The sequence below is a fragment of the Platalea leucorodia genome (genome assembly GCF_965183815.1).
Source record: "Platalea leucorodia genome assembly, chromosome: 1".
NCBI classification, from domain to species: domain Eukaryota; kingdom Metazoa; phylum Chordata; class Aves; order Pelecaniformes; family Threskiornithidae; genus Platalea; species Platalea leucorodia.
The window spans coordinates 159073266-159091433 of record NC_138823.1 but is presented as its reverse complement, the minus strand read 5'-3'; the positions used below and the strand labels follow the sequence as shown (position 1 = coordinate 159091433).

General features: G+C 41.5%; 1 protein-coding gene across 10 annotated transcripts in view; it reads right to left on the bottom strand.

Moving 5' to 3' along the window:
• Positions 1 to 2292: 2292 nt before the first annotated feature.
• Positions 2293 to 18168, bottom strand: part of LMBR1 (limb development membrane protein 1) — an 81897-nt gene continuing 66021 nt past the window's right edge. For 9 of the 10 annotated variants that reach the window (XM_082319650.1, XM_082319651.1, XM_082319648.1 and 6 more), the window contains 3 exons: positions 17082 to 17148; positions 12559 to 12720; positions 2293 to 9893 (listed from right to left, as the gene is read on the bottom strand). In XM_082319650.1, the coding sequence (XP_082175776.1) occupies positions 9811 to 9893; positions 12559 to 12720; positions 17082 to 17148 (312 nt within the window). In that variant the 3' untranslated portion in view covers positions 2293 to 9810. The remainder of the gene's footprint in view (positions 9894 to 12558; positions 12721 to 17081; positions 17149 to 18168) is intronic. The other variant, XR_014228970.1, reaches the window with a different exon arrangement.

Below are 18168 nucleotides of genomic sequence, written 5' to 3'. Positions count from 1 at the left end.
TGTGTGACACTCCAAAGGCCTAGGAACGGATAAACCTAGCCTGAAAGCAGGGAGGAGGGAAGAAATCCTGGGGAAATGCAGACATTAGTTTCACTTCATTTCCCAGAAAAAACACTGGTACAAGCTACTTAAAAAGAACTAGGATTTGACGCAGGATTTACCAAGACGACGATCCTATCAAGCCAGTTCAGCTCATTTCTGTAACAGGATACAGTCCTGCAGATGGAGCAGAAAATGTAGTGTCACAAAAAATTAAAGTGCAAAATACACACTTCTGTAGGAATATCCCCATGTATGGGCTGGCTCACATCTTACGTATGTAGCAATATAGAGACTTTCTGTAGAAAGACATCCAGAAATATCATAGAAATCGTTTAGGTTGGAAAAGACCCCTAAGATCATCAAGTCCAACCGTTAACCCAGCACTGCCAAGTCCACCACTAAACCATGTCCCTAAGCACCACGTCTGCCCGTCTTTTAAATACCTCCAGGGATGGGGACTCAACCACTTCCCTGGGCAGCCTGTTCCAGTGCCTGACTACCCTTTCGGTGAAGAAGTTTTTCTAATATCCAACCTAAACCTCCCCTGGCGCAGCTTGAGGCCGTTTCCTCTTGTCCTATTGCTTGTTACTAGGGAGAAGAGACCAACCCCCACCTCGCTACAGCCTCCTTTCAGGCAGTTGTAGAGAGCAATAAGGTCTCCCCTCAGCCTCCTCTTCTCCAGACTAAACAACCCCAGCTCCCTCAGCCGCTCCCCATCAGACTTGTGCTCCAGACCCTTCCCCAGCTTCGTTGCCCTTCTCTGGCCACGCTCCAGCACCTCGATGTCCTTCTTGTAGTGAGGGGCCCAACACTGAACACAGCACTCGAGGGGCGGCCTCACCAGTGCCCAGTACAGGGGCACCATCACCTCCCTGGTCCTGCTGGCCACACTATTCTTGATACAAGCCAGGATGCCATTGGCCCTCTTGGCCACCTGGGCACACTGCTGGCTCATGGTCAGGCGGCTGTCGACCAACACCCCCAGGTCCTTTTCAGCCAGGCAGCTCTGCAGCCACTCCTCCCCCAGCCTGCAGCGTTGCATGGGGTTGTTGTGACCCAAGTGCAGGACCCGGCACTGAGCCTGGTTGAACCTCACGCAGTTGGCCCCGGCCCAACGATCCGGCCTGTCCAAATGTATTGGAGAACAGAAGTTTGGTATGAATGAATGGCATCGCCAAAAGAGACCACCTAAAGAAAAACCCAAGCTAAGAGGTACTGAAGACACGGTGTAGTGTAAGGGCTCCAGCTTGGAGGTTTGTGCCCAGTTCCGAGCTCTGCATTTCTAGAAACAGACGGGGTCCCCAGGGGCAGCAGAAAGGGGGATGAGAGGCCTACACGAAACGGGTGAGGGAACTGGGGATCGCTTCTTATACAGAAGGTAAAGGGAAACGTCCCCCTTCGGGCGTGGGAAAAGCTGCTGCATGCAGAAATATTTCTCTTACTACTGACGTTTGAGAACCAAAAGTAAAGCTTAAAGCGTGGCAAGGGCTGTTCACATTCGACATTGAGGGAGCCTGGGACAATGACGCACCGGAACTCCTGGAGCCAGGGCAGGCACCGCGCGGCCGGCAGGCCCGGCCAGGCTGCTTCCGCGCCAGGAACAACCTCGTACCTTTGGTCCGGTGCAGCTGAACGGCTCAGGCGGCTGCAGGTCCCTTCCAGCCACCTCATTCTTGAACTTTAAAAACGGCCTAAAATCTCCCGTGAAATGGAAAGGGAAGTCTGAAGCTGTTTAAATTTCAAATAGTTTAGGAAACGTGATGGTCAGGTTTTTAATATATAAAAATTGCCCTTCAGTCCGACTATTAAGCTATTGAAAACGACTCCTACACGACGCAATCAGCGCACCCCTCTCTGAGCAAACCCCACCTGCCCCCAGTAGAGGGTTCAAATTAATTGCGCGCCCATCTTCAGCGCAGGGCTGAAGCGCCTCTGAACGCGCAGGCAGCTCCGCCACACGCCACGCATCGCCTATTTTAAAAACCCGACCATCTGAGAATCTCAAAAGCGTGTTAAAGCGGGGGGAGGAAGGAAGAAGAGAGGGGAAGGCAGCTATGCACACCAGCCACTGGCAGGATAATTCAGAATGCCACAGAGGGGTGGTTTTTTTTTTCATTGCTTAAAAACAAAGCAGAACTCCACTATGAATCACACTTCAACTTTATTGAAAACACAGTAAAAAAAAAAAATCGTCCTACAAAACATTCAGTGTAACATTTCAAACAAAGGAAAAAACACATTACCACTGCTTTTCACAAAAAATCCCACCTGGCGAAGGCGGCAAGTATTTTCATTTAGTTTTGTAGCACAGCAAAGCATCCACAACTGAGAACATCATAAAAGGTATTTCTGGATGACCTCGAATAAACCAGGAAGGGTTCGGAGGGGAGAAGCTACGCTCACAGAAAACGGTTCTGACTGAAGTAACAGTCAAGGCATCATTTTTCGGCTGTATTTTACCTTGGCCCAAGATACATCCACGTGAAAGAAACACCAGCTGCTCAAGCCTGCCGAGGTTACCAGCCTTCAGCACAAATGGGAGCGAGAGGGGGCCGCTGGTTCCATTCAGCATCTCGCAGCCTCACGCACAGTTAAGATTGTGCATAATTTATTTTTATTTTGCAAACTGAAATGTTACCCAGTGACACTGCCGTGAAAAACCTGAAAGCGCACGACAGAAGACACCCGCTGCCGTTGCGACAGCGCCAGCAGAGGCAACACCCGTAGAAACGCGAGCTCACGACTGGATTTTTACGGTGGCGTCGCCCGAGCCCCCACGAAGCTGATCCCGCGCGACGAGAAGGCCAGCAGCACCAAGAACGTCCTCCGGCTCCTCAGCGGGGGTTTTGGAGAGAGCTTCATGGAGCCAAGAGCAACGGCCGCTTTCTGTTTAGGTAGCGCGGGGCTGGGCTCCTCACCCCGCAAGGAAGTGAAGGAAATCCAGCCATGGGTTTTTTGTATACAGGTATGCGTTTCATACACTTCAAGATTTCAAATCCATGACCCAAATGTATCTTCATTTTCTACCCATTTGTTTTTAAAGCAATAGAAGTCAGGCCAAATAAGACAAAAATGCTTTGAAACCTACCTTTAAAAAAATGAAAAGTGGCTCAACTTTGTTCTGTTACATAAAGCCAGGGAGAAGAACGTTACTCGCACAGATTTTGTGAATCCAAGTATTTCGGCACAGACTGGGAAAACTTATGGTTGGGGGGAAAGAGAAGTCACGCACCAGTTAATTTTCTCCTTAGGCACGTAAACACATCCATCGCGTTCACAACCCACGTACCGCCACGGTGCCACTTTTCTGAATGGTCGCTTTACACGGAGAGAGAAGGGCCGAAACGTGCTCAAACGCACGGAATACGAGAGGCACAGAAAACGCGCACCGGGGCTTCCCTCGGCACCAGGCAAGGTTTGACTCGGCTCAAACCACGAGCGAGTTGGGCGCTGCCGACCCACCGGACCCCCGCGGCGCGCGCTCCCATCGCGCGAGGCAGCCGGGCACGCCGAGAGCCGCGGCCTCGCTCCACAAACGCCGGGGAAGAGAAGCGAGGAGCGGCTCCGCAGCGCGTCAGCCCCTTCGGAGGAGCCGCCAGCGGCGCGGCCTCAAGCCGGCGGCCCCAGCGCGTTACTCCCTCACCGAGAAGCGGGCCGGTTGCCTCACGCTCCTGAGAGTCAAAAGCAGATACATACGCAACGGCTACGCCGTTTCCATCTCACGCCCAGTTCAAACTTACAGAAGCTCTTGGTAACTTGTTAGAGGACCCGCTCTAATGACAGGATTGTTGTAATGGAATCTAGTGATAAAAACCAGATCAAGCACAAATGAATGAATAACCACTAACATTTTTGTAATGGGAGAACATTTCTAACTAGGGAATGTCTCTGTATAGACTATGTGTGAAAAGAAATACAGTGAAATCAAAGCAAGAGCCCCGATACTTCAACAGCCGGTATCTGTGGGGGCACTGAAGACGGGAGGAAGGCAAAATAAAGCGCTCTTCATGACGGAGCTTCATCCAGTGATGCCGACTATAAAACTTAGTGTAAGGGGGGGCAGGGAGAAGCAACAGCAACGCTTGAGGTTAATATACAACAATCGCCTAGAAGCAGCGTCCCAAAGCGCTCGTGTAGGTACAAATGAAGGCCGATACCTAAAGCCTTTCAGAACTGGGAATTCCTAATTGCTACGTTTATGGGAGGCCTTCATACAGGTACGGCTTTTAAATAGCTTGGAATTAGATATGTCAGGATTATCAATGTTTACAGGATATTTCTGACACCTCCCCTTTGACTCTTTGGAGTCACCTTCTATATTTGTTAAAACACTGAATGCTATGTATATTTAAAAAAAAAAAATCTTATGAGCAATAAAACTGAAGAAGTTACTTTAAAACAATGGTAATTAATACAGAACTAGTAAGCAGCCTCAGGTTTTCTATCGCCAAGACAGAGCTATCTTCAAAAGCTCACAGGCTTCTATAAACCTAAAGCCGAGGATACCGTTGCACTGTGAACCACCAAACGGAGTTTAAGAATTTATGAAGTTCTCTTCAGTGCTAGTGGGGTACTGGCGCATTTAGAGAATGTACAATTAACTTCCACATACCAACGATACACGTGTTTCTTCCTTCTCTTTGAAAGCAGAGTTTGAGGTGCTTCAACTGTGAAACATCTCACAAAAACCTTCCCATTGAAGTTCCCTGCTGGTATATATTCTTACAGACCATACATCAGATCTATGTAGCTGCTTCTTGTTCTGTTCTTTCACGCTTTGGCTCCATCAAGCAGAGGAGCTGCTATTAACATCAACGCCACCGAATAAGATAGCGAATGACTTGAGAACATGAAAAAGGAAAGCAAGACGTTAGGTGTCTTCAAGAATTAAAGCCAGATGTAGAAAAAAGTTTCATCAGCCCCTGAGTTTCATGAATTTAAGGGTTTTAAGTATATTTTTAGTAATACGAATTTTAAAGATCAACTAGAAAAAGAATGGAGAACAGACTGTCTGCACCCGTGAGCTCCATCTCATTTCCCACCGTCCCAGTTACTGGGCAGAGCGGGGATCTGGAAGTCACGCTCAGCGTTAATCCCCCCGAGATGTGTTCTCCTGCCCAAGACGCTGACCGGCATCCTCAGGCGTTAATTGTTAAAATGAGATTTGTAGGAGCCCCTCTCTGGGCGTGGTCCGGGGGGACACGGCTCTATTCGGAACCACTTCCCGTTCAAACGCCGAACGGCCCGCACAGAAACGAGCAGCCAGGAAATCCGGAGTGACTTCTTGGTCCCAGCAACACAGAGCCGAGAGGGAAAAGCCGCAGCACAGGGACATGCACGGCCACCACCTGGAACGCCGAGAGTCCGCAGTCCCAATCCCAAGTAAGCCAATTCAGCAACGAGAACTGCGTGGGGCAGACGGACAAACCACGGGCTGACCTCGCGCCTGGCGCAGAAAGGGAGCATCGCGACTCCCCCCGACAGTGCCAGAGGCTGCCTGCCTGAGGAACGGGCACCGGGCAAGGCAGAGCACGGCGGCAGAGGGTGTCACCACCTGGGTGACGGCTGTCGGCTTAGATTGCTCTCCCTCAAGGGGATGAATTCAAAAGCAGCATTTTTGTAAAGTTCAAATGCTCTTAATGCGACTGAAATAACTTGCCAGTTTACCAGTAGTAAACTCAATATTCAGGAGCTCAAGATTTCAGCTCCTGAGATACAGGGGGTGGGGAGGGGAGTTAGCGTATGCAACATTCTCTCCAGTCAGCACTAAAATAACAACAAAATACTAACCCTAGGGGGTAGGGGACCGTGTTTCCTTAAAGCATTTAAAGGTTCACGGCTTGCATCAACACTTTTTTAAATGAAGTACAATTCTTTTTAAAGAGGTTATTAACGTGGCCTTAGCATACTGTCTGTGCTTAAATGACTTCACCTAGATTAAAAAAATTGCTATTTTAAAAATCAGAGTAGATGCAAGACGCCAGGATCTAGCTGTCTTCCTGGATTTGGTATTTCAAAACTGTAGCTGCTGGTCCGCTAAGCGTAAGGCTCAGCTGCTGTACGTACACCACCGGAGCCCGTCCCGCTTCTGGAAGAGGAGGAAAAGAAAGGAAAACAACCTAGAACATTCTTACAAAATTCAAAGAAAGTCACATGCACGAAGCAGCCAATTGCTCTTGGTTTCTACCTTATTCCTGCCTAACTTAGACTGTAAACGCGTTAGGAGAAGGGCCATCTTGTCTTTACTGCGCGGCAGTGGGCACAGGCGAGCACCTGAGCAGCATCACCGCTGCAGAGAGCTGTGGGCAAGCAGGAGAGACCCGGCGGGACGCGGGCGGCCGCAGCCCCCTCCGTGCCCCTCGCCCCGCCGCCGTCCCGGAGGAAGCACGCGGCCGCTCACGGGCCCGTCCCCGTAGGCCCACGGCCGCGCTCCCAGTGGCACTCTGGAACCAGACAAGGAAAACAACTTGTCAAATCCTTTAATTTCTATGACACTGAAACAGTCAACAGGGTCAAAGGCATGGGAGGCACAGGGCCAAAGATAAACACCACGTTACAGACAGTAAACAAAGCTTCCTATGAATGCAAAAAACTGTTACTTGTACAGTAACCACGACTATTATTTTTTAGCTTAAAGTGATACGTATGTGTGCTTTACGCTTAGAAGTTCTGCCACTGCATTTAATATTGTGCTACCAACACAGGAAAAAGCCAAGAAACAGCTAACTTAAACACTTAGTTTACATCTATTTTTTGGTCTTGTGTGGTATCTCGTTGAAGATGGAAGCATTTATGTGCTTTTTGCCTCGTAAGAAGTGAGGCAGATGTTAATGTTACTAAGATCAGCTGTATATACCTTGAAGGTATAGACCACCTGACTCTACATGAGTCAAAATACTAGGAATGTATCGTCAATATCCATTAATGAATTACCAGTTGCTTGTATTTGAGTGACCATATGCTTCTGTGAAAAGTATCTAGCGACCTGTATCTCACACGTAGTATATTTGTAGCATTGTATCCGTAAAGAAGTTTTGCATAAGCGTGTCATTTGCAAGGCCAAAGGCATATTTTGATGTGGACAGTGTCACAATACAAACAGCTGATTTTAAAACAAAACACTGTCAGTAGTTGCACAGGGTAGTTCTGAATTTCTCAGCCACCTTGGAAAGCACACAGCACCTTAACCATCCTCCGTATTTCAGTGTAAAATCCTCACTAACGTAGCCCTAAGCCACACATCTCTGACTGCAGGGTCCAGCAGAAGCGGGGGGAACAGGCAAGGCCAAAACATTTGTTTTGAAAGGGAGTTTTCAAGTCGTGCCTGAAACTCGTGTGCTTATCAGCAGGAACGGCCTCTGCTCGACTTAAGCCATTGCCCAGCTCACTTTCAGAAACGAGAGACACAGCAGAGTCCCATCTTCTTCTGTGTTCTTGGGTCACCGATGCCAGGACAAACCTCTCTCCAAAAGCATGAAGAGCAAGACCTACGCTGGTTCGCGCTCCCTAGATTTATTCCTTAAATTCATCTCTTCAGTGTCACGGAGTGTGTTTAAATAACTGTCTTAAAGTTGTAACAGAAATATTTTAATAAAGCTAACCAGCCTCACACACCATACTTCACCAGCCCCAGTAAGACATGAGGACAATTTTGGTCACACAATCACTTGCGTGGACAAGTGGATACATTTCAGTTATTTTTAACTATAATGCTAATACATAAGGGTACAAGCTCTGAGAATACCTGAATGACACCCCTAATAATAACTCTCCCAATACTTTAAATGTAAACACGTTTTAAAACAACTTCTAATTATAGCTCCCTGTTCTTCATTGCAGAACTTTGACTCAGACAAAAACTCCTCACTAAAATGTCAGCATAGAACTCAAACAACAGAAGAGATGCTTGTAAATCGTAGTGAAATCAAGCAATTTTACTTTTTCTTCCAAGACTCAGTACAACACATCAATAGTCAGTTTAATAAGCCTTGAATTTATACTAATCACACACACAAAAAAAAGTAACTCTCTAGCATCATATTTACTACAGCAATATTTACATTATGCCCCTGTTCAAGCCAGAAAAGGCAGCTGCAAAAAAAACTGAGAAATCCTCATGTATCCTGGAGCTCGATTTTTCAAGCACTCTAGGGGGGTAAAAAACCCCAAAAGCGCCCATTCACACACCCAGCAGTCGGGCCTACAGCCCAGAGCAGCCACCTCAGGAGAGCAGCCAAGGCGTTTCTGACACAAGGTTTATCTCAGTTCGGAACCACGCTGGAGAGCCAGTTGTCACCGCTTGAGCACGCAGAAGACCTCAAACCACAGACAGACAGACTTGTTGGACAGAAATGGGACACAAACAGGAACGATACCTGACTCGCACTGAAGGCGTCCCCGTTCCAATCTGTTTGGAGATGACTTGTGGCAGAGCAGGACAAAAGTGCAACCAGATTTTGAATGCTTACTTGGGTTTTGGTTGGTGGGTTTTTTTCTTTACTATAAACTGCTTAAAGGATTCCTAAGGCTGCAGTAATGCTAAGAAAAAAGGACGTTACCACCCACCGATGCCATCCTGAATCTAAGGCCTCTGAGCAGTTAAACTGTAACACCGCAGAAATTCATACTACCAAGACTGAACACACAAAAGTTTTACTTACCACGCCACCTATGTCATCTCTATAAGCTTAGAATTTGATTTACGATATCTACACATATAGGCCTATATACATGTCCATGTGTACATTAAAAAACAGGCTAGTGAAAGATACTGGATTATGCCATGGAACAGAAATCCTGGTAACTATAGTATAAATTCAGAGAAATAATTTACTTCAAATTAAAGAAGATTGTAAAAAACTGCAATTGCAGCCTCCTAGGCCTGTGCTACTTGCATTGATTACAAGTACTGCTTACACACAGTAGTACGTAAAGAATTTGACAGGGATGTAGTAGGTAGGGTAAGCGACCTCCCTGGCACAATAGCTTACAGAACTGTAAGAGCTGTGACAGGGGGTCTACACAGCTTTTTACAAAGCATACGAGGCTCAGATTTAACACTGGAGTTAATCTTCATCTTGTACTTCACTCTATTCGGTAAGACATTGCCTGACTACCCGTAAAGCAACCTGGCACTTCTAGCTAAGAACAGAAAGCTGAAAACGCTGGCCTTCCAAGAAAGCTTCTTGACATTAGACTACGAACAGCCTACTGCACCCAGCACGAAAGGAACTGGGATCTCTACCCGTTACTTTCATTTTTAACATGTTCTTAGTGGAACTGTTTATCTACTGTCAAGGATACCTACTCCAGGTAGTTTACATTTCCAGTAAGGGTCATTTAGGGCTTCAAGTGTGTCTTTTTTTCTTCTTTTTTTTTTTTTTTTTTTTTAAACCAAGTCCCAAAGTTATTCTTTATAGCTGTGTCTATATAACACAGGAGGTACTGTGCATTCAAATGGTAGCAAGTTTGTATCTAAAGATATGAGACTGTCAACAAATAAAAAGGAATGCATTATTCTCTTCAGCTTCCAGTCTTCAAGGCACCTCCTGCATGAACTCACTGGGAAATAAACAAGCAGAGCAAAAGTTCACTGGAAAGAGAAGAATCTGATACACCTAACTTCCGCAGAAGCACACAGCATCAAAAAATGAGACAAGGTTGGACCCAAATTATCAACAAATAAAATCAATATAAAAATGCTGATGAGATGACAGGAATGCCATGAGGTTGATGTTTTCAGCTCTGTTGATTGCAGGTGATTGTTAGTCACAGTGTTTTCTGATGCCCATTTGCAGACGGCTTTGTCTCCGAGTCTCTTGGATTGTTTGACAGATGAAGTTTATCTAATCCTGCAAAACATTACACAGTAAGGAAAAACTGAGATTCGCCCATGTTTCATGCATTCAGCTATTCAAAAGAATACATACAAACCAAATTCTACTTTGTGATTAAGGACTTTGCATTTGCTGAAGACCAGAATTGACATTCTAGCTCGGGCAAGAATTACTTCTGGGGAATTCCCTCAGCCGTGTTTTAAGTGAGAAAAGTCCACTACAATGGACAAGCATGGAAGCAAGAAAAGCCTAACTTCACATTGCTTAAATCCCAGACTTCCATGTTAAGAACAGAGAAAGACTTGCAATCCTTCACTCTGTCAACCTACAAAGACCAAGATAATTACCTAAAATATTTCCTTTAAACTATAGCATCTTTCTGAAAAGCATCCACTGCTGATCTCAAGATCATTGGTGATGACCACATCACCTCTCTAAACTGTTTATATGTCTTATAGTATTTTTAGGCCTGTGTTATTACTAATTTATCTCCATTTCCAGCTATTTGTTCTTATTCCATAGGTCTCTGCTGTGAGTGCTAATTCAAGTCTCCCATCCCGTCCCAGGCAAGTAGTTAAACCACTCTTTTTTGGGGAGAGGTGGGGAAGGACGGAAAAATTTAACTGTATTTTATTCACAAGAGGCATGATGTCAGTCCTTCCTTTCTTGCTACAGTTTCTCTCTGAAGTCTCCTATCAAGTCTCTAAAATTAAGGATCAAAACCAGAAAGAGCTTCTTATTCATTTAGTGTAGACTATATTGAATGTTTTACTGAAGTGCCATGATGTACCAAGGTAAATTTCTTGCATCACTGGAACTCCAAAATTGACTGCGCTACTAAAAAAAAAACAACATCTACTCAACATTATATTATTTTTAAGTCCCAAAATGACATGAATTGGTTTTGTCACAGGCCTGCAGCAGGAATTTACCTTCCACTAATTAGCTATGATGCTCCACCTGCCTCTAGTCCTCGGTGTCACAGTTTTCAGCACAAGGGAGAAATGAGCACACAAATTTTGGTTCTCATTTTTGAATTCCACGTGACAGTTTTTAACAGACACTGTTTGTTATGCATAGCCTTGAAAGCAAACCCAGTTTGTGTCAGGAACCTGTGCTCTTCAGGATTTACAACTCCCTGCTTGTGTCAAATGCAAATTTTACGAATTACTTTCCCCTCTCCATTTTGATCACAATATTTACACAAAATTGCACAATATGTGATAGCAAGAGGCCAAAAAAATCCCTAAAAAATCCTCTAGAATGATGCCATCCAATGACCATTATCCTACTACGCCTGCATTTTGAAGTTTGTTAATCTGCTTTCAACACAATTTTTTATTAAACACTGTATGTTTAATACAGTAAAGTGCCAAGATAAATCTTTTACATCATTTGCTTTAAGACAGAAACTTTAAAGTTTTACCAGACCTGTTGCTATAAGCCCATGCTGACTGATGTTAATTTATTTCCTTCAGAGCTCTGCAACAGCCATTACAATATACAAAGTAATCCCTTTACAGTCAAAACAGTTGCACAAAAAAAAAAATAGGATTATGCAAGTCAACTGAAAGAGGTGAATCAAGGTCTTCTCATAAAATGACCTTAACTAAAAGCTGGGGGTAATATCAAATACATCATACTCGCATCATGTATCTGTCCCAATCAACAATGGAACTGCTCTGAAAATATTTTCAGCATAAAAATCAATGGACAGATTTGCACACCCCTGGCCCACTAATCTGTCCCCCTGCAGCTTCAAAACTCAACATCAAAAAAATCACAGAAGGGCTTGTTTTAATCCTACAGTATCAGGCATTTTGTATTTCCCTGTTTAGTAGCTCTGATTTGAACTTAATTGCCGTGCTTTGATTTTGTTTACTGGGGTCACAGCTCTGGAAAGTAGTAATCAGTGAAAACTAACCTAAGTACCTTTTAGTACACTACAAACTGAAACTGCAGTTATAAATAAACACTGAAGTTTCACCATTAATCCTCTCAATTTAAGCAAATACTACGCTAGGGTTCTAAAGAGGTAGGAGCTTCATTAATTAATAAAGATAAGACGTAGTAACAACACAATTACTAAATATGTACATTTTACCCTCTTAGTGTCAAATATGTTTCAAGCCTTTCTTCTATGGCCAAGAAACATGAATGCACAATTTGATCAGAATTTTTATTATATCAAGTACAGGTTTTACTCAGCCAGTTACCAAGATTCTGTATATTCTCTGCAACGATTTTTCTGAACAGGTAGTGCTCAAAAAAAAAAAAAAAAAAAAGCATCACAGCAAAGCAGCTAAGACTTCCACTAACCTATTTTTAGGGAATTAATAAGTTGCTTTAAACAAAAAAGAAAAAAAACAACCCACACACAAGTTGAAGTTTTATTTTGGAATAATTGCTCAGTAGCAATGAGAATGTTTGTGCTCTAAAGGCTGAAAATCTACCTGCAGATCATAGGTACACGGACGTATCATCAAGATCAACATTGTACCTTAGCTCTTGACTCTTCAAAAAATAACAAAGCTATGTGTTCTCACCTTAACTTATAGAAACTTCCACGAAAAAAAGTTTTCTGAGAGTTGCAACAGAGCTTTAACAGTGGCACATCAAGGTATCAAGGCTGGAGAAAGGAAACGTTCAAGTACAAACTGAATTTTCAGTGCTATATTACCTAATGCCTTCAGGAGCTCTTCTCGCACAGCGGAAGTGAACTTTCTGACCAGACATAATGTTGTCATAATAGCAAAGAGCAAGTTGTAAGATAACACAATATAGAAGTTTCCCAGCCAGTTAAACCTTCCGAAGTCTCCAAGCAGATCAAATCTGGTGATTCCTGTTAAAATTGCATTTAAGATTTACATCAAAATCTTGATTACATTTTTTAAGAAACACAAAAAAGTCATTCTATTACTTTTTACATATGGAAGCAAAATTGTTTCAGACAACACACTATAAGACACACGGTTAAACACAAAAGACAATGTTCTCAAGGTCATTTTCCCCTTCATTGACCACTACAGAACTGTAAGACACATTTATCAATCAAAATGTTTCTTAAGTTTCCTAGTAAAATACTTGAATAATGTGAGCTAAAGTAAATTGTCTATTTTAGATAAGAATCCTGCTTTTATAATACCAATAAATATAACTAGGAAAAAAACAGTATTACTATGAAAACTGCTTGAAATCTCAGCTTCTGTGAAATCCTTATCTATTCCAGAAGAGGATGAAATGCACCATGAGCTTTCTTATTAAAAAATACAGGTAGCAAAAAGCCTTTCCACAAGAGCCACAACATCTTACAGCAAGCACTAAGCCTTTGTGAGTGTTTTTTTTTCAGAGCCGCTGCTTTTGAAACCGAAGTTTAAAGACATCTTTCCAGCTGCAGTTTTTCTCCTAGATCTACCCACTGCTACAGCCACAGAGCATTTGCACAGGAGGAAGAGTTTGGCTGAAAGGTAGTGCTGACAGGTCGTCTTCACGGTGGACCTCACAACACAGACACTTGGCCTTCCTGCTGTCAGGAAGGCTAGTCAATCACTAAAGCTAAGTCAGCAAAATTTTTCCAAAACGTGGAAGTGCCTACAAGCTATGGGGCCATCCCAGAAGGCAGAAGAAGAACCATAGGTTGTTCCTTTGCTAGGTCTACATAAAGGACTGCAGTGAATGAAGGGCAGAATATTGGGATGATACCCAAATAACAGTTGTCTAGGATTGATGAGCCATTATATTCCCAAAAACCTTCTGGCACAGACGACGTCACAGCAATGTGCGCTCTCACAGTTGAGACCAAGAGTGCGAAGGAAGGACGCTTACCTCGCCCCAGAACTAAAATTGCAGCAGAAAACCCTGAAGTTCCTGGAAGCGAGTTTTCTATCATCACATTTTGAAAGGGTTTGGAGGCTTTTAAGAACTGTGACTTCAACAGTGATAATAAATGAAGAGAGACAGAATTAAGGGTCAGTTACCTTCCTTTCAAGGGTAAAGCTGGCACTTACGAATCTCATTGTACCTTCATACCCACGAGCTACAGCCAGCTATCACAATGCTAAAAGATATGCATGCTTCTTGTACTCAGCATCAGTCAATTAAATAAAAAAAAAAAAAGGGGGGGGGGGGATCAAATTTAGTATCCAAGAAAAACATGCCAAAATGAAGAAAATTTAAAGGAGGAGAATTTTCAAAGGATAAAGGCAAAAATAAAAAAAAAGATTGAAGCTGATCAAAATAGCAAGAGAGGCAGGGAGAAGTATCAAAAAAGCACAGAAGGTCTTAGCAGAAGAAGAAAACTGGCTGACTGCATCAACCGGTAAACAGATGAAGGACAATAAACACAGAGTTGCTTTCACACTTGAAGCCAAACAGACAGTGTCCTTCAGAATACTTTCAAAGAAGCAGAGAGTGTTTTTAGTCAGACTGCAGAGCTACAAGAAAATTGAGAAAGTCGAGTTTGAATGTATAGGCTTCCAGACCACTAAAGGAAAAGAAACAAAACAGGTAGAGCACTGAGTAAAGAGTTCCTTGGAAAAGCAAAAATATTCCTTGACACAAAGGGGTTCAGAATAGCTAGCGATGGAGTAGGTGTTATGAGGAGAAACAAAAATGAAGCCTGACACTTCTGTTAGAGCAGGTGGGAAAAAACAGTGTCCACAAGTTACATTTATTTTCCTCGTATGAATAAAAAAAAGTCACTGCTCATCAGGAAAAAAAAGATCTCACACAGCATCATTTTGTAAGTTTGTGGGAGAAAAGGATTAAAGAGCTTTTGCCGACTTTCTTACAGAAATATCTGCTCAGCCCACAGAAAAAAAATCCCCAAGACTGCAATTTCAAAGACTACTCAGTAACTGAACAGAAAGCTACATCTCTAGTGGACACAAATATATATATACAATAAAGTTGGTGACAATTTACCACATACAATATTAAAGAATTGTTCAGGTTAAAAAAAAAAAAAAAAAGAAATACTATGTTTTTAGACTACATACAAATAAGTTTTAAATCACTATTAACTTAACCATAATAATCACGAGAAGAATTCTAGGAAAATACAATTTTGTTTGCAATTCCTTCTTTCTATATTCCTGGCTATTAAGTGGTCTGTTCCCAATTTGTTTGACCATGGTTAGCAGTATGGTGCTGGTGGGAAACTTTTTCAAGAAGGACTACTGAAAGGCTGAAAAGTTCTGGAAAAGATGAGTTAACTTATTTTAGTAAAATAACTTATTGTAGTAAAAACTTTCCTGGAGTTCTAAAAGAATGACACATAGAGACATCCACCACCTACATATTTAATGAGAATGCTATGAAACATATTAAAAATTTCTCATTTTTCCACATTTAAAACTTGAAAAAGGTCAGTATGTGCATTAGATAACTCTTGCTTTTTTACCTTTCCCATCATGATGAAGTCTAGTCTCTTCTGTATAGTCTAGAAACTCGCTTTTTTAATAAAGTGAAAAGACTATGAATCTGCTTAACATATTTATTTCTTTTCATCTATTCAGTGCCACAGGGCGGTAGCATGTAGTGCAGCACATGTTGATATTTTTGCAAAGCACCACATGACTCACTGTACTCTAATACACTCTATTAATCCTGTTTGGACAGCTGTGACTGTGCATTTGTTAGCTGTGTGTTAATTGTGCCATCTTTTTTCTTCTTTTATTTATCTCTATGGCAAACTATTCAGGAATTTCATTTGTTAGTCTTTTTTTTTTTTTTAAGTGAGTTTTACCATTAATCTGTTTCCTATGAGACAACAATGCACCCAGCATGTATACTTACTTCCACAGAATCCGTTTATTATCAACTGTTAATCTCATAGATCATTAACAATGATTTGGTTTTTTTTTTAACAAATGATGAATGCAGTAACTTAGTGGACACAATACTCATGTTAAAATTCTATTCTAAAATATTAATTTTTCAACCTAACATCTTGCTCTAAGTGCTAGAACTGTTTTACTTCTTAGATCTTTATTGTACTGGCTATAATTTTAAAACTGCACTACTTTGAATACTTGAGTTATTCTTTTGCATTTTTGTGAAGTTTTCCTACAGATTTTTAAAACGCGAGCTCTAGAATATGTATTTTAAGATTCAATCCTCCAAAATCCATTATGGGAGGTTTTTTGTTTGTTTGTTATAGAAATGACCTAGTAAATCTAACAGAACTCATAATCTGTAGATATACATAGCATGAAGACATACAGTGTAGTTTACCGGAAAATATTAACTACTCTTGATTTGACAGTGTTCTGGTTGAAAAGAAAACCAGCTACAGCAGTACTGGGTACACATTACTGGTCTGCGGGCCTGAGCTTGAACTCCTAAACTTGTACTTAAGACTCGTACAGCCCGAGGTGAGCATTTTTGTTTTGTTCTGTTTAATGTTCCCAATGAAATTCACATTAGCTGCAAGTATTCTGCACTACTTAAACATGTAATAGCCTTGCAATCCAAGGTAATACTTCAAGAATTCAAGTTGAAGATTACCTAATTAAACAAAGTGAAGATACAAAACACCTTGTCTTTCCAACTGGTTAAAACAGTTTTTCCACTTCAAATGCTACTGCCAGTTCTTACCAATAAAATCAGAACTTTTTCAGTTCTACTATGCTGGATTCCAAACTTTTATATTTGAAAACTGAAGTAACAAAGAATGCAGCAGATTATTTTAGGGAAAATGAAAGTAGCCTGGTATCATTGCTGATCAAAAACTTAATGAAGAGTCAGTAACTGTTTTTAAAAAGACATTTGCACTCAACGTTATCTCAAATTTTATACCCAAAATCGCCAATGTATTTTTTCACAAAAACTGAGCACTGTAATTTCACAATGAACATGAAACTATTTTATACTGCCCTGAACAAGCAGGGTCCATATCTATTCTTCTCACCATCTCCTGTTTTAAGTTTAAAACCTGACCTGCCTTTTTAAAAGAATATATTCTCTAGAAAATGCTTAACATCTTTTTTTTAGAATGTTTGGTCTGCAGTTCCTGTATGTACAATGTATGTTCAACAGCTCATGTTGGTGTAGAAAAGAAGGCCACACATACATGCTCTTTCTATTGAAAGTGATGGCAAATTAAATACATAGTATGAAAGGTACAGCTACAGGCTGTTCTTTTTTGCTTTTGATTTTTTTAAACTCAATTAAACATATTACGATGTTTTCCATTTCACTTACCCAGTGTCCTTGACATCACTGGCAAAGCAGAGCTCAGCACCAAGATTGAGACACAGTTTCCAATGATCTGTTTGAAAATGACAAAGAGCATTTAAATCATAAATGGGATTTCGGGGGCGGAGGGGGGGGAGAAATGCAGTGGTCAAGATGAAAAAGAAGAATTCTTAAAAGCTACATTCTTCAAACTGAACCTAAAGCAGTTTAACAATATGTTATTGTAGTCTTGCCTACTTCTGTCACACTTCATATGGTGTTACACAAGATGAAGATGACTCAAGAGACTAGTTAAAAAAAATCAAATATGTAATCATTTGCTTTTAATCAAAGTGTTAGGTATGCTTAGATTCAAAATAATTCAAAACTAGCATGTTGCAAAGCATCAACTGTTTACTTAATTCCTGCAAACTTTTTATAAAAGAACCATTCCATGGGCTTACAATAGATGACTGATACATCAGCTTAAGCTTTGTATGTAACTGCTTGCAGGATTAGCATTATTTAAAAAATTACAACAAAGAGCTTCCTTTCAATTGAATGCCTGTTGACTACTTTAAATAGTACAAAAAAATTCACAGCTGTTAGATTTTACTCTAGTTTTTGTGAAGCCTTTATAAAGAGTAATTGAAACTTTCTCTCACAAGGGATCACTTTCTTCAGCTCTAATTCTATCAGAATCCAAAAGGAAAAAAACCAGAAAACTTCTTGAAAGTAGGTAGACATTTGTGCGTTCACTATTTATTTCTACACTATTCCTGGTGTACTGTAAACAATCAATAGAAAACATTAAAAACATTCCAACTCCCTACTACCCATCTACTATAACCATTCTGTGTGTTTACCTACTTTCTCACTTCCAACAATTTATGGTAAAAATGTCTTTATCCATTATTTAAAAAAAAAAAACAAAAAACAAAAAACAAAAAAAAACACAAAAAAACCCACAACCAATGAAACACATTGAAAAAATAATTAAATTCAACATCTGTTCCTTGGTTACTGATCACCTCCCCTTGTCAGCTATGGGAATATTTTGCAATAAACGTAAGCATGTTCCTCTGCATTAGGTAACAGCATTTGTTATTCTGAA